Source organism: Chelonoidis abingdonii, chromosome 1 (assembly GCF_003597395.2).
Source record: "Chelonoidis abingdonii isolate Lonesome George chromosome 1, CheloAbing_2.0, whole genome shotgun sequence".
In the NCBI taxonomy this organism is placed as follows: Eukaryota; Metazoa; Chordata; order Testudines; family Testudinidae; genus Chelonoidis; species Chelonoidis abingdonii.
In genome coordinates this window covers 75,683,259-75,697,782 of record NC_133769.1, presented here as the reverse complement: position 1 = coordinate 75,697,782, position 14,524 = coordinate 75,683,259, and the positions used below count along the sequence as shown (strand labels likewise).

Sequence of the window (14,524 nt, the reverse complement as noted above, 5' to 3'; positions counted from 1 at the left end):
TATAACTGAGGTCAGAAACTGGCCTGAAGAGGAGGCCTCAGGCATGAGAAGGAAGGAACTCAGGTTGGCTTTCAAATCCCCAGACTGAATGTGTAGTAATGGTATTTAGGGAGGAAGTCCCTACTCCCTATATCATATATATATATTATATATTTATATCTATATATATATACTATATATATATACTATAATATTATATATATAATATCTATAGTATATACTATATATATAAATATATATATATATATATATATAGGAGTAGGGACTTCCTCCCTAAATATAAAACATATATATATATATGTTTCCACTTGTAATCTGATTTCAGAATATAAACCATTTCAGAGTATAACACACTTTAATGGAAAAACTGGCTTGGAAATACTCTGATGTGTAACCAATCAATATGATATCCTGATGTGTAACCAATCAATATATATCCAATTTCACTGCAATATTTACAGATTTGACCTTTGATATCCTTAATCTAAATTCCTCATATTTTAAAAAATAAACCATGATACTATTTTTAGTATCAACTCCTCAAAACCAAAGGTTGGAACACAGAGAAGTTCCCAGCTTCTCAGCATTTCACACAGGTGTATGCAGGATGACAGTATATGGGTGTCATGCTATCCATTCCTCTCTGTGCAGATTCTGTTTTCCTTCACTGGTCAGGGGCAGAAGCTATACAATTTGGAGGTTGAATTTGGCCTGTAAATTTTATGAGGAAAATACAGAATATTTGTTAAGTCCTCTCCCCCAGAAAGAAAAAAAAAATAGCTTCCTCATCTATCATTTTTATTCCTCACAGTGGAGGACATCACTGGGTTTGGACACGACTCTGGGTTTTAGTTGCTAAATTCACCACAATGAAGGCAATCCAAACTCCCCACACCCATCTCCTCCTCTCTCCTTTCATACATTCAAAGACTTTTAAGTTAAAAAGGGACCATTACGATCATCTAGTCTGACTTCCTGCATGACACAGGTCATAGAATTTCACTTAGTAATTCCTGAATCAAATCCGTAGTTTCTGTCAGATCTAGAACATATAATTTAGGAATACAACCACTCTTGATTTAAAGACTTCAACAGGGGAAAACATTGATTTCTAAAAAGCAATTCTATATGCAGATTCTTGGCCAAATTGGCAAAAAGCATCGACTGGCTTCGTGGAGCAATTCTGCCTGATTAGATATACAACATTACTTTGCAATGTCTAGCCATCACGTCTCCTATAGCAGGGATTCACCAATGCTCTAAAAACAAACCCAATGTTCCTAATCTGAGAAAAGACTACTTTCTCTTTTGGACAGGGATAGGCATACCATTCTGTTTATTCAAGGAAGGAGAAGGACAGGGGCCGTTCTTAAGTGCAAAATTCTGGTACTCTCCTGTTCTAAATCTGGTGAATAACCATCACAGTCTTACAAAATTTAGTGCCATTGTTCAGGTAGAAGAATTGAAAGATTTAGGGGTGCCCCACTGGTCACAAGCTTACTATGTGCACATTGCCAACGTGAGCATGAACTGTAGACATTGAAAAGGAAGTACTTGGGTAGATCATTGCAAGGAAGTAATTAAAAACTAGGTTTTTAGGAACTAGAATTATGAGTGAATTACCAACTAAGGTGTCTCATCTCCAAAAGTCATCTCCAAAACAGATAAAATCAGAGAGAACACTAAGAAGGTATTTTGTTTGTTGTTGGTTAATTATGAATCAGTGCTGGCAACATGACTGGAATATATATAGAGAGAATGTGTTCACTGCAGCTTTCCATCCAGTGGGCTTTGTCCACCTGTATGGAATGAAAGGGGCATGGCCCCTTTAAGAAATTCCCCCTACAATGGGGTTGGGGGGTTGGGGCAAGTTTACAGGGACAAACAGGAAGATCTGGAAACTGTTAGGGGCCAGGTGTGGAGGAAGTCTCTGTGCTGCCCTTCATGCTGACAAGAGGTGGGGTGGTATTTATACCCCTGGAGAAGCTCCTTTAACTGGGATTGGGCAGACACCACCCACAAACTTGGCAAAAGGACCAGGGTTTCCTCATGATTCACTGCAAGCATTTTGCTAGTTGCACTTTTCTTTGGGGACTGGGAAGAAATTTTTCCCTCACTTCCAAATTGGTCGAGGTGAGGAGGGTTTTTTTGCCTTCCCCATGGTGAGTCTGGGACCTGTTGGGGGTGGAGCAGTGGTGTTAAGCTTATAACATTCTACAGGCCATTATCCTCTGATCCCACTGATGATTACCAAAAGAAACTATATCATCTGCTCAAGAAACTCCCTGAGAAAGCACAGAAACAGATCTGTACAGACACATGCCTAGAACCCCGAGCAGGTGTATTCTATTTGCTACCCAAGATCCATAAACCTGGAAATCCTGGATGCCCCATCATCTCAAGCATTGGCACTTTAACAGCAGGATTGTCTGGCTATGTGGATCTCTTTCTCTCCTAGGCCTATGCTACAGTTCTCCCAGCTATCTTCAGCACCACTGCTTCCTGAGGAAACTACAATCCATCAGTGATCTTCCTGAAAACACCATCCTAGCCACTATGGATGTAGTAGAAGCGCCGTCTACACCAACATTCCACACAAAAATGGACTACAAGCCATCAAGAATAGTATCCCCATAATATCACAGCTAATCTGTGGCTGAACTTTGTGATTTTGTCCTCACCATAACTATTTCACATGGGAAATTATATACCTTCAAGTCAGCCGCACTGTATCTGGTACTCCGCATGGCCCACTGTATGCCAACATCTTTATGGCTGACTTGTAGAACAACGGTCCTTAGCTCTCATCCCCTAACGCTACTCTTCTTGCGCTACATTTGATGACATCTCGATGCACTTGGGCTAGGATAGTCGAGAAAGAAGTCAACTTGTAGGTATCAATTATCACTTCAAAGGTTTTTTTTCTCCTGCTGATGATAGCTCATCTCAATTGATTGGACTCTTCCAGTTGGTATGTGTACTTCCACCTTTTCATGTTCTCTGTATGTATAAATATTTCCTGTTTGTGTGTTCCATTCTTTGCATCTGAAGAAGTGAGCTGTAGCGCACAAAAGCTTATGCTGAAATAAATTTGTTAGTCTCTAAGGTGCCACAAGTATTCCTGTTCTTTTTACAACTTAGTATGTAAAACCTGTGGTGGATGTCCAGTGCGGGGCACTCATTACGGAAGGGATATCATTATCAGATAGAACTGATTGATGAAAGATTTGAAGGAAAGCATCCCTTAAGGGAGCTGAGTAAGGGAGCTGGGGGTCCTATGTCTCATACAGCAGGGAGCCGACTCCCCTCCTTTCCTTAGACTCTGTTAAGGGAGCTGAAGAAGTAGGGTTTGGGGTTCTTATGTCTGGAATAGTGGGGAGCATCAGCTGATGAACTCTTTCTTTTACAGCTCCCTTTCACCTCATAAAAAGAGAGGGCGTCAGGTTCCCAGCAGCGGGATAGCTGGAATGTGGCTGGGGATTATGTGCAAATGATTAAGGAAAGGATGATGACCTGCACTTTACAATTTATTGCTGGGTACTCCCAGATATTTTACGTGAATAAACGTTGTAGCCTAATTAAACCACATCCATTGCCGGCTGTGGTTTTTTGGACACGGCAGGACAAGTTATGTTTTCAACGGTAGGACACCCAGGTAAATGCCCTCTTTCTTCACATAAGCTAGAGGTGGGGCAAAGATAGCTTTATTCCTGAAGGCTGCCAATGTCCTCAATGGACTTTTCCAGCACCGTGAAGTCCTGAGGCATAAGTATGTCCTGCCCATGACCTTATGAATTCAACCAGGAGTGGGATGAGACAATGGGCCACTACAACAACAAAGATTCCCTCTACACAGGAGCAATATTAAGTGGCCCAGAACTACTAGGTTTCTAGCTACTTTGCATCAGCATTTATGTACTTAATTTTTACTGTATGGAAAAATTATTAAAAAATGAAAGTTGTTTTATTTTACATTTTCAATAAGAACACTTTTTCCAGGGACACGTTTACTGAAAATGTCGTAGAAAGAGATCTTAGCATATTTTGGGGGAGTTCTATGGCCTGTGTTATACAGGAGCTCAGACTAGATGATCACAGTGGTTCCTTCTGGCCTGGAAATCTATGAATCTAGCAATATGAAAAAAAATAAGGAGAAAAGCAGAGAGCTACCCCGGCAGAAGAGTTATGACTTGTGCTGGGGTGCAGAAGGAGAGAAAGCAAGGGCAAACAGCGACCATCATGTGAAGCAAAAGAAACAGCAAAATGATGCCAGGAAAGCAAGCATATGGCAAACAGCTATTGAAAAGGAAGCAGCGAGATTCAGTAGCTAGGGCACAGTACAAGCTGCAAGTACTCAGGAGACTTGGGTGCTATTACCAGCTCTTCCATGACTGTATTCTGTTGGGCAAACCTCTTAACATCTCACCCCCTCTATTTTCCCATCTGCAAAACTGGAGAAAATGATGCCTCCCAACCCTGGCACGTTGCTTTAAGATGTACAGATCTAAAATGCTATTAAAATGCTAACAAGGGCGGCAGCATGGCCTAGCACATGGAGTTCAATTCCCAGCCCTTGTGTAGCCTTGGGTAAGTCTTTACTTTTCCACACTTTTGTTTTTCCTCCTGCCCTTAACATGTGTCTTGGCGCTTCAGGACAGTGATTGACTTTTACTACTCGTGTGCATAGTACCTAGCACAATGGGGCTCCACTCTCAGCTGGTACCTCTACTTTTTGCTGTAATACAACAACTCTGTGTGTGTGTGTGTGTGTGTGTGTGTGTATGTTTATAACAAGTTAGAAAGCACAGATAATACTAAACGATACTGTCCATTTTAATGATTTTGCTTTCTGTCAAAGTTTAAAAAACAACCACGTAATTACTTAGTTTCAGTTTACCTAAAAATCTCTCCCTTTATTCTTTTTCCAGTTTACAGAAGAAAACTTGCCTAAAAAAAGGTGACTAAATGTAAACACTCTTGATAATCTCCAATTTCCACTTTCTTGTCTAGTTCCAGTAGTTTGCTAATATGCAACCTCACCAAAAGACATATCCAAATCTTCCCACTCCCAAAGCCTTGCCTGCAGTGAATGTGTGTAAATTAGTCACCCATTATTTGAATGAGAATAAGCAGCTACAATTCCTTGGAACTGGTCTAGTGGAGCAGTTCAAAGACAGCACAGTGTTGATATCAAATGATTGCTGTAGTTGAGAGGTGACGTAACTGAAAATCAGATTTTGTACCGTCATTTTCACAACCTGTTAATGAAGTTCTCTCGTACTAAGCCTGGAGTTTACTAACCAATCAAGACGACAAAAAATTAATAAGCCTCCATCTGAATCATAGCCAATTAAGGCTATTTATCTGAGAGTATTAAACTGCCTTTAGCTGGATGCCAGTTATAGGTCAGAGAGCTATATGCCTAACGTGCTATTTCTGAAAATGCTGGAGTCAGTGCATTTAAATGGACTTCAGAGTGGACAAGCCAAAAGGCTATTTATATTCAAAAATAAGTTGGCAAGGCCTGTATTTAAAACCAGCTGTCGAGACACAAAGGCTCCTCTTAACATTTATTGTGAGGTTTATTGCCTTTAAAACTGAAGTTAAATGAAATTATCTGGATATTCAGGAGAAGAGCAGGTTAGTTACAACAGTTCTCTATGTTAACTGGGACTCAAGAAATTTTGTTGCTCAGCTAACTCAAGACCCTGAGATAGTTTGTACCAAAGTGAATTGACAAACACCAAACATATGCATAAAGGTATCAGGAAGATTAAAAGAGAATTAGGAGTTTGTAGTAAACATGGGTTTGAGTATTCCACAGTTAAACAAAATAAATAATCATTAAAAAGCATCTTAACAAAGAGAAGAGATTGTAATATTTACTAAGAATTTATGTTATTCTTACCATTTGAGATTGGCTCCTGGGACAGCCATTGATATCTTCAACCTTTTCATTGGCTAAAGAAAAACAAAAAAGTGAAAAAAACCCACAAGAATAAATGAGGGGAGGGAAACAACAGAAGAAGAATAGAAAAGGCAAAGCAATAAAGTGTGCAGGTGGTTGTTGACACAGAGCTCCCTTCCCAGTACAGTACAGCCCTACAGTAACAACACTCTTGTTAGCAGCAGTTTCTTCCACATGCACAAATCATGCAAAAGGGAAGTGCAAAGGAGGTTGCTGCTAATTCTTCAGCCCCTGCCCAATGACTGCTGACATGAAGTCTTCCAAAATTGTCTTTGCAGGGTCAGGATATAGTTTCAAGGCATCCCCAAAAGTATGAGCCACGCCAATTAACAAAATGCACACATGGGAGACATATGCTCTAATGCAGCATTCATTTCTGACAATTTGAAGTGTGTAAGAAACAGTTTGGGCCACTTCCAAACATCCTCACATAAACATACACACATACATATATATATTAATTAAGAAGGAAAAAACACATACATTTCAGAGATATATGGACCAAGTCAGGATATATTATTTGGATTAATCTCATTGTTAAATACATCCAACTTAAGTTATATATTCTCTCCCCCCATCTTATCTCCCCTATGCAAGGAGTCAGCTTATGCTGCTTCTCTGAGCACAGGTCTTACCAATGATCTGGATGATTTCTGCTAGCAGAACTCCATCTGCAATGTCCTGTTGCAAATCCTTGATCAGGCGCTTGTGGCCAGATTTTGCTAGGTAGTGGTTAGCCCAGTCAGTGTAAATCTGCAGAGCAGAAGAGAAGGAAGGAGAGAGAGAGGGGAAGAGAGAAAGAAGACAATAAAAATTGTTAAGACAAATGTTGGCTTACATATGAGAACTAATCTGCATCACATTCCACTTTAAGAAGTCAGCACTAAAGGAAACTGTCTTAACATTATTTAAAAAAACACAGTCCTCCCATCCTCTTGCCATTTTGTCTGTTATTTTAAACTTGAAATGATTCAGTTTGTTTCATGAGTGTTCAAACTCAGTGTGACCAAGAAAAAAAATTCCCCTTATGACTATCAAGGAAACTGCTGTCACAGATCAATCACTTCCACCATAACCACACCAGCCTCCACTTGCATCTCTCTAAATTTACACACATACACACACACACACCCCCAATCAATTTAAAATATCTGATTTTAAAGGAAATGGTAACAGAAATGTGTGTGTGTAATGGTTCACTGGGTTTGATATTCATAATACTGTATTTGAAAATGCTTCTGCTTTATTTTATGCAAATAATCACAACTTCCTGCTGTTCTGCGACAGTTCATTTGCTCTGTTGCCTATAGTTAAGCCTGCCGTAACGTGCACAGAAGAGAGTGAGAGCAACAAATGTACAGTAGTCATGTCAATGGAATTACAGCATATAGTTTGAAAGTATATTGTGTCCATTCTTCATGAAAATGAGGGATGGGGTGAGTTTGACCAACTCATCTTATTCAACAACAGATACCACTTGACAGCACAAGGTTAAAAAATGTTAGCTGAAGGACGTCCGAGAACAGAGCAAACGGAGTGAGAATAGCTGTACAGAACGTGTGCGGATAGATACTGAAACAGAGTGCACAGCCACATGTACAGCAGTGGTCACTAACTAGTAGATCGTGATTGATTGGTCGATCCTGGAGCCTCTGTCCGCTGATCGCGATCTCCAGCCACTAAAAGCCCAGGGACAGCGGGGCTAACACAGGCTCCCTGCCCACCTTGGCCCCATGCAGCTCCTGGAACTGGCCAGCATGCCCCTGAGGCCCCTGGGGGTGCAGGGGTCTCCATACACTGCTCCTGCCTGCAAGCACCGCCCCGGCAGGAACAGGCAGGAATGGGGAACTGCAGCCAAGGGAGCTTCCGGGGCAGTGCCTGCAGAGAGGGGCAGCACAGGCAGCCATGTGCTCCCCTCCCCCCAACCCTCCCCGGGGCCACAGGGGCATGATGGCTGCTTCCAGGAGCGGCATGGGGCTGAGGCAGGCAGGGAGCCTGCCTTAGCCCCACTAAACCACCGACCAGGAGCCACCCAAGGTAAGTGCCACCCAACGGGAACCAGCACTCCAACCTCCAGTCCTGAGTCCCCTCCCAGAGCCAGCACCCCTACCCCCTCCTGCAGCCCCAAACCACCTCCTGCACCCCAACACTCTGCCGCAGAGCAAGCAATGGAGGGATGGAGTGAGTGGGGTAGGACCTCAGGGAAGGGATGGGGTAGATCCTGAGTCGCACTTAAATTCAAAAAGTGATCTTGTGTGTAAAAAGGTTGGAGACAACTGATGTACAGTATAAATATATAGAGGGATCAGATTCACCAGTTGAAAGGAGGTGGAAATTACACCTCCATTTATCAGCAAGGACCACTGCATCTCAGAAAATACTATGAGTCTTTCTCACAGGAAGGGGCGACTGTGGCTACCATTACAAGCTCAAAGAGAGTACTGTGCAGACAAGGGCGGCTCTAGGTATTTTGCCGCCCCAAGCACGGCAGGCAGGCTGCCTTCGGCGGCTTGCCTGCAGAAGGTTCTCGGTCCCACGGATTCGTCGGACCTCCCGCAGGTCCCTGAGGTCCTTCCCTGAGGTCCTACCCCACTCACTCCATCCCTCCATTGCTTGCTCCATTGCTTGCTTTCCCCCACCCTCACTCACTATCACTGGGCTGGGGCAGGGGGTTGGGGTGCAGGAGGGGGGGCAGTCTCTGGGAGGGAGTTTGGGCGCAGGAGGGGGCTCCAGGCCGCGGCAGAGTGTAGGGGTGTAGGAGGTGGTTTGGGGCTGCAGGAGAAGGTATGGGGTGCTGGCACTGGGAGGGGGCTCAGGACTGGAGGTTGGAGTGCGGGCTCCCGTCGGGTGGCACTTACCTTGGGTGGCTCTTGGTCAGTGGTTTAGTGGGGCTAAGGCAGGCTCCCTGCCTGCCTCAGCCCCATGCCGCTCCTGGAAGCAGCCAACATGCCCCTGTGGCCCTGGGGAGGGTTGGCGGGAGGGGAGCACATGGCTGCCTGTGCTGTCCCTCTCTGCAGGCACTGCCCCGGAAGCTCCCTTGGCTGCAGTTCCCCATTCCTGCCTGTTCCTGCGGGGCTGGTGCTTGCAGGCAGGAGCAGTGTGTGGAGACCCCTGCCCCCTGCACCCATGCTGGTGCTGGAGCCTTCCGTTTGTGAAGAAGTGCAGAATCAGTGCCCCAGCAGCCTCTTCTCAGCCAACACTGCCTACCTCGTGGACTGCGTTGATCCCCTCTGCTCTTCACCCGTGGCATAAGGAAAAGTGTAATCACTTATTACTGCCATAGGATCCTCTGCTGGCAAAAGATATCATAGACTTTGTGGTAATTCTAGCCTTCACTATATACTATACACAATGACTTTTTAAAGTATTTCCATAAACAGTGATATTACCATTGGAAGAAAACATACAAAACAACATGTTGCACTTGCACATCTTCCATCGAAGGATCTCAACTCACTTTATAAACATGCATTTATTTAACCACACAGAACCCTGGGGAGCTAGGGAAACAGTAGTATCCCCATTTTACAGATTAAAAACAGAGGCACAGAGCAGTTAACAACTTGCTCACATCACACAGGAAATCTGTGGCAGAAGCAGGAAGAGAATCTGGGGCTGGATCCCAGGTCTGTACCTTAACCACAAGATCAGCATCTGTTCTCCATCATGACACAATTACTGTGCCTCACCGCGAAGTATTGCACTTAGGGTGAAAGAGAGAGTTTCAAAGGCTCCTGGTAACTTTGGTTCCATGTAAGTTCTGTAAGTTCCTGGAGACTTCATCACAAGGCTCCTCTCCACTTGATAATAAGGAATGTCATAAAATACAGGATAACTTGCTTGATCTAATGTTTTTATTCTCAAGTACCTGAGGATATGTCAATAACTGGTTATCTTGACTACTGCAGAACTTAAAATAATTTCTCTGCATTACATTCTGGAAATGAAAGAGGGTCCTGCTTTCTCCCATTCCCAAAGAGCACTTCTGTAAGAGTGGCCACGCTAGGTTTCCCCTCTTTACCCAGATGATGACTTTGGACAGCACCATGTATTTTTTAACTCTGATGTCATCCAATGTGGTGATGCCCATTCACCTGGTTTAGGAGAGGAGGGAGATGAAAAGCAGTCCCATTAAAATGTTTTTAATCTCTCTAAAACAGCAGTTCTCAGGCTGTGGGTCAGGACCCCAAAGTGGATTGCGACAACATTGTAATAGGGTTCATGGGGCTGGCATAAGACTTGCTGGGGCCCAAGACTGAAGTCTGAGCCCCACCGCCTGGGTCCAAAGCCGAAGCTGAAGCCCTGGGTGGTGAAGCTCTGGCTTTGGCCTCCCTCCTGGGCTCGTGTAATAATTTTTTTGTTGTCAGAAGGGGATCACGGTGCAAAGAAGTTTGAGAACCCCTGCTCTAAAACATTTCTAAAGTAGTGTTTCTTTAGCATATGTGGCCTATACAGAATGAGTGGTTATAAGGAGTGCTCTAAAGATTGCATTACAACTTATGTGGAACACCTTGAATTCATGATAATAAAACCTGTATGTCAAATGTACATCAGCATGCATTCTCTACTACCAGCATTTCAACTTTGAGAGAGATTACTTGAAAGAATTCAAGAGAGCCATTCTCTGAACTATTACTATAGTATACTATAATCAGAACTATTTTCTCTACTCCAATGAAATTGACCCACTGAACCACATGTAATTTAATATCTGACCCAATTACATTGGGTTAATTTCATATTACAAATTTAAAAAAAAACAAAACGTTGTCAAGCATTTCCTTCTTCATGCTGCACACCCAGACATAATCGGCTATACCAACCCCAAGTCTGACAACAACTCAAACGATCCCTCTCACAAAACAGCTGCTGTTTTCTATCTAATATCCAAAGAATTGACAGTGTCCTGCAAACAAGCAAAACATCCCAACAGGTTCCCTTTTTTCAATATTTTAACACGTTAAAGAAAAAGTTACAAAGCCACCAATATTGAAAGATATTTATCATGTAAATCAGCATTTTTCAAAGCAATGTCAATGGACCACACCTCAGCAGTGATACACCCAAGAGATCCTTCACCTACAAAATGGTCCAAAAATGAAAAGGTTAAACTGTTGTTGATATAAATAAAATATCAACCAGCTGGAAAGGAATATACGGTTTCAGTTCCTCTTTTTCTGCAGGGATCACCACCCTCTTATCTGCCTTGCCCTTCTCCCCTCCCACTCCGAGTAAGAGAATGCACATCTCATTCAGTCCATTCTTTCAGGGATCCAACTGCTCACAAGTTAGTTGTAAAAAATGAGAAGCATGTATATCAGAGATATGGAACTGTAAGAATGTTCTCATGCTGATGTGCTGTTTCTTTTACACCAAACTCTCTGAAGAAAATGGCATGTGAATTAGAGAAGCAGGGCTTCATAGTTCATGATTATCAGAATACCTGGTTCCATCTGCTTTTTATTAGGACCCGAATAGCGTGATGTGATGAGCACCTTCAAGTGGGAGCTGAGGACTGTGACACAGACGTATCCAGGCAGATATATTTTCTCTGCATCCAACCATCTTCTTAATATTTAACCAAAGGGATCATGTGTATTTTCTGCCAAAAGCTAAGAACTAGTTGATTGTCATGGTTATTGTGAGATACTTGTATGGAAAATACCTTAAGAGAGATGTAAAATGTAGATCAGAGGTTCTCAAACTGTGGTCTGAGCTACATTCAGGTGGTCCGAGGATAGTTCCTCTAAGGTGTGCAGCTGGGCAGCCGCATACTAGAGAATGAAGGGGCACCCACCTAATTAGTGGAGACGTGCAGGCATGGCTCCACTAATTAGGTGCCTGGACCCTGGAGAAGACGCATATGTAAGGTGTCTTGGGGGGAATAGGGGGTAGGTGGGAGGGGGAAGAGGGGTGAGAAGAGGAGGTGGAGGGAATTTGGGATGTACAGGGCTGTGGCAGCCAGAGAAAGAGTTGACTTTCCCCAGTTCCTGGATTGCGGCTACCGGGGAGAAACAGCCCTCTTCCCCAGCCTCAGCTCTGTGGCTGCTGTGGTGGGGGGAGAGACCCTCCTCATTCCCAGCCCCAGCTTGGGGGCTGCCATAGTGGGGCAGAGTGAGAGACCCCCTTCCCAGCCCCAGCTCGGGGGCTGCTGCGGCAAGGGAGAGAGGGCACATCCATCACATTATAAAGGTAAGACTACGGATACTAAAATATGAGTTGTGTGCTTTTCTCTGTAGAACAAAAAACGTTAATTATTATTAAGTTTTTTTTATATAGTGCTTTTATCCAAAGTGCTTTGCAATAGTTAGCTATCGGTACAAACAACATTTGGAAAGATCATTAAGTGGTCCACCGAGTCCTTCAGCAATTTTCAAGTGGTCAGCGAAAAAAGTTTGAGAACCACTCGTAAATTATTAGGTTAAAATGAAACTTCTCACCTGAGGTAAGGTGGGGTCTCAAGGCTAAGTCAATCAACATTGAGAACAACTGGACATTTGCAGAGACAGCACTTTGCTTGCTATCTGGACCAGGTGGAAATGAGCACTGACAAAAACCAACAAGCCCTTGAAGAGCTCTCTAAAGAGGGGAGCCCCTGGCTTCAGAGACAATAGCCTGCAACCGTATCAGAGTAGAAGAAATGGTGCAAGTTATTATCCATTAAAGAGGAAAAAGGTGGATCCTAGCTTTCTAAACTTAACAGGCACTGCAAGAATTGTCCATTGGGTGAGAAACACCTTATCAGACAGGAAAGTAACTTGTTAATGTTTATAGGCTATTGATTGTATTTTTATGGTAGTTTTTTTACTGTAACTTTATGTTTCCAAATCCTTTCACTTGCTTTTATCTGAATCTCTATCTCAAACTCTGATAAATAAACTTCAATCTGGTTTTGTTACAGACACACCAAAGTGTCCCGCTAAGAGTGTTGAAGTAAGGTGAAAGCAGTGAATTGGGTGCTCTGCTTCCATAGAGCGGTGTACGTTGCAGGTTTTCAGAAGATAAGGGAGTGGCACTCAAATATAACAAAAGTGGGGTGTAATTCACTAGCCTACAGGAGGAAAGAGCAGGGGCACCTGGAGCTTGAAGCAGAATGCTTGTGTTGCCAGCAACCAATGACTGGGGAGCACGTCCCCTGGTGGGCCCAGATAGAGCTCCATCTCACAGTGGTCACGTGGTGCTAATTCACCCTGAACACCTCATGTGACCCCCGAAAGTGTCACAAGGATACTCACCATCTTGCAGGATCTGGCACTAGACCATGTCATCTTGCATTATTTGTTCAATTATGCTTACAAAAATCTTTTTCTCCTAGAAGTCTTTAAATTGATGGACATGCTGCTTCAAACACAGTGCAAGTCTAAGAAAAAAAAAAACCCATACACCACAGTGAGTCACTGCTATACTTCCTCCCGGAGCCATCACTTATTTTACTAATGCAGTCTTATTACTGCTTGTTGGAAGGAACTACTGACTTACTCATTTCCTTGACAATGAGTTTTCTCTCTTGCCACTGGTTTTTACGTACACATCTGACAGAAGACTATTCAACTTCGACATTAGGCTTGAACAGTTAACAATGTTAACAGGGAGTCTATGTTATCTGTGCCATAGAAGACCAGTCTCAACAACATGATAACAGAAAAGAACAAATTCTATATCTGTGTGGTCCCAGTGTCTGTGATGATTTAACCACTTGCAATGCTGAAACAGAGCAATTTGAACTAAGGCCCGGGCCTTTTCGAGTTACATTGGTTTCCCCTAGCATTCTTGAACTGCTTGTCATTCTGTCATTCAAGAGCAGGGGAAACTAAACAATCTTTGATATCCAAATATAGTTCCGAACTTCATTTTGATACTTCATACCTTGCTGTGAGGAATACAGTAGATGCACTTGGCAGAATCTGCTGTGAAACAAAGTGGTTTAGAATACTGTAGTTTAAGGAAATGAATAAGGGGGAAATTCTGATATGCTATTACCTTTTTTTTTAAGGGGGGGGAGAGGTGCTTTAATCATAAATCATTGGTTCTCTAGCATACCCACTCCAAAATTAATCTGGGTTGCTGAATGTTGTGCATATCCCGGAGGAGCTGTGTGTGGAATACAGGAGAAATGTCAAATTGATTTCACATCTGTTGTCAGCTAAAATGAAATAGTAATTCATTGCACTTCTGTAGCACCCACCATGCGAGGATCTCAGTGTGCTTTACAGGCATTCATAAATTTAGCCTTAGTATCCTTGTGAGATAGTTAAACATAATGAATCTCTTTTTAGGGGAGGGGAACCTGAGACACGGAACAATTTAAGTGAATCTCTCGAGGCTAAACAGAGCTGGGAACATAAGCAGATACACTAATTCCCAATTCTGTGCTTTAATCACTTTGTGTAAATGCTCATATACTAGACCGTCTTATAAACAAACTGGAAAAATCCATATCCTATGGGTTTAGGATACATCTGCAATTTTTGTTTGCTTTCTACAGAACAGAAGCTTTCAGGTTTTAAAAGGGGTCTTTTAAAAAGTTTTTGCTATTGAGAAGACATCCTTCCTTCC

At 42.9% G+C, this 14,524-nt stretch overlaps 1 protein-coding gene across 9 annotated transcripts in view; it reads right to left on the bottom strand.

The window, feature by feature from the left end:
• The window catches only part of NAV3 (neuron navigator 3), an 859,499-nt gene that overhangs the window by 246,993 nt on the left and 597,982 nt on the right, over nucleotides 1-14,524 (bottom strand). For all 9 annotated transcript variants that reach the window (XM_075066761.1, XM_075066765.1, XM_032798953.2 and 6 more), the window contains 2 exons: nucleotides 6,604-6,721; nucleotides 5,909-5,961 (listed from right to left, as the gene is read on the bottom strand). In XM_075066761.1, the coding sequence (XP_074922862.1) occupies nucleotides 5,909-5,961; nucleotides 6,604-6,721 (171 nt within the window). The remainder of the gene's footprint in view (nucleotides 1-5,908; nucleotides 5,962-6,603; nucleotides 6,722-14,524) is intronic.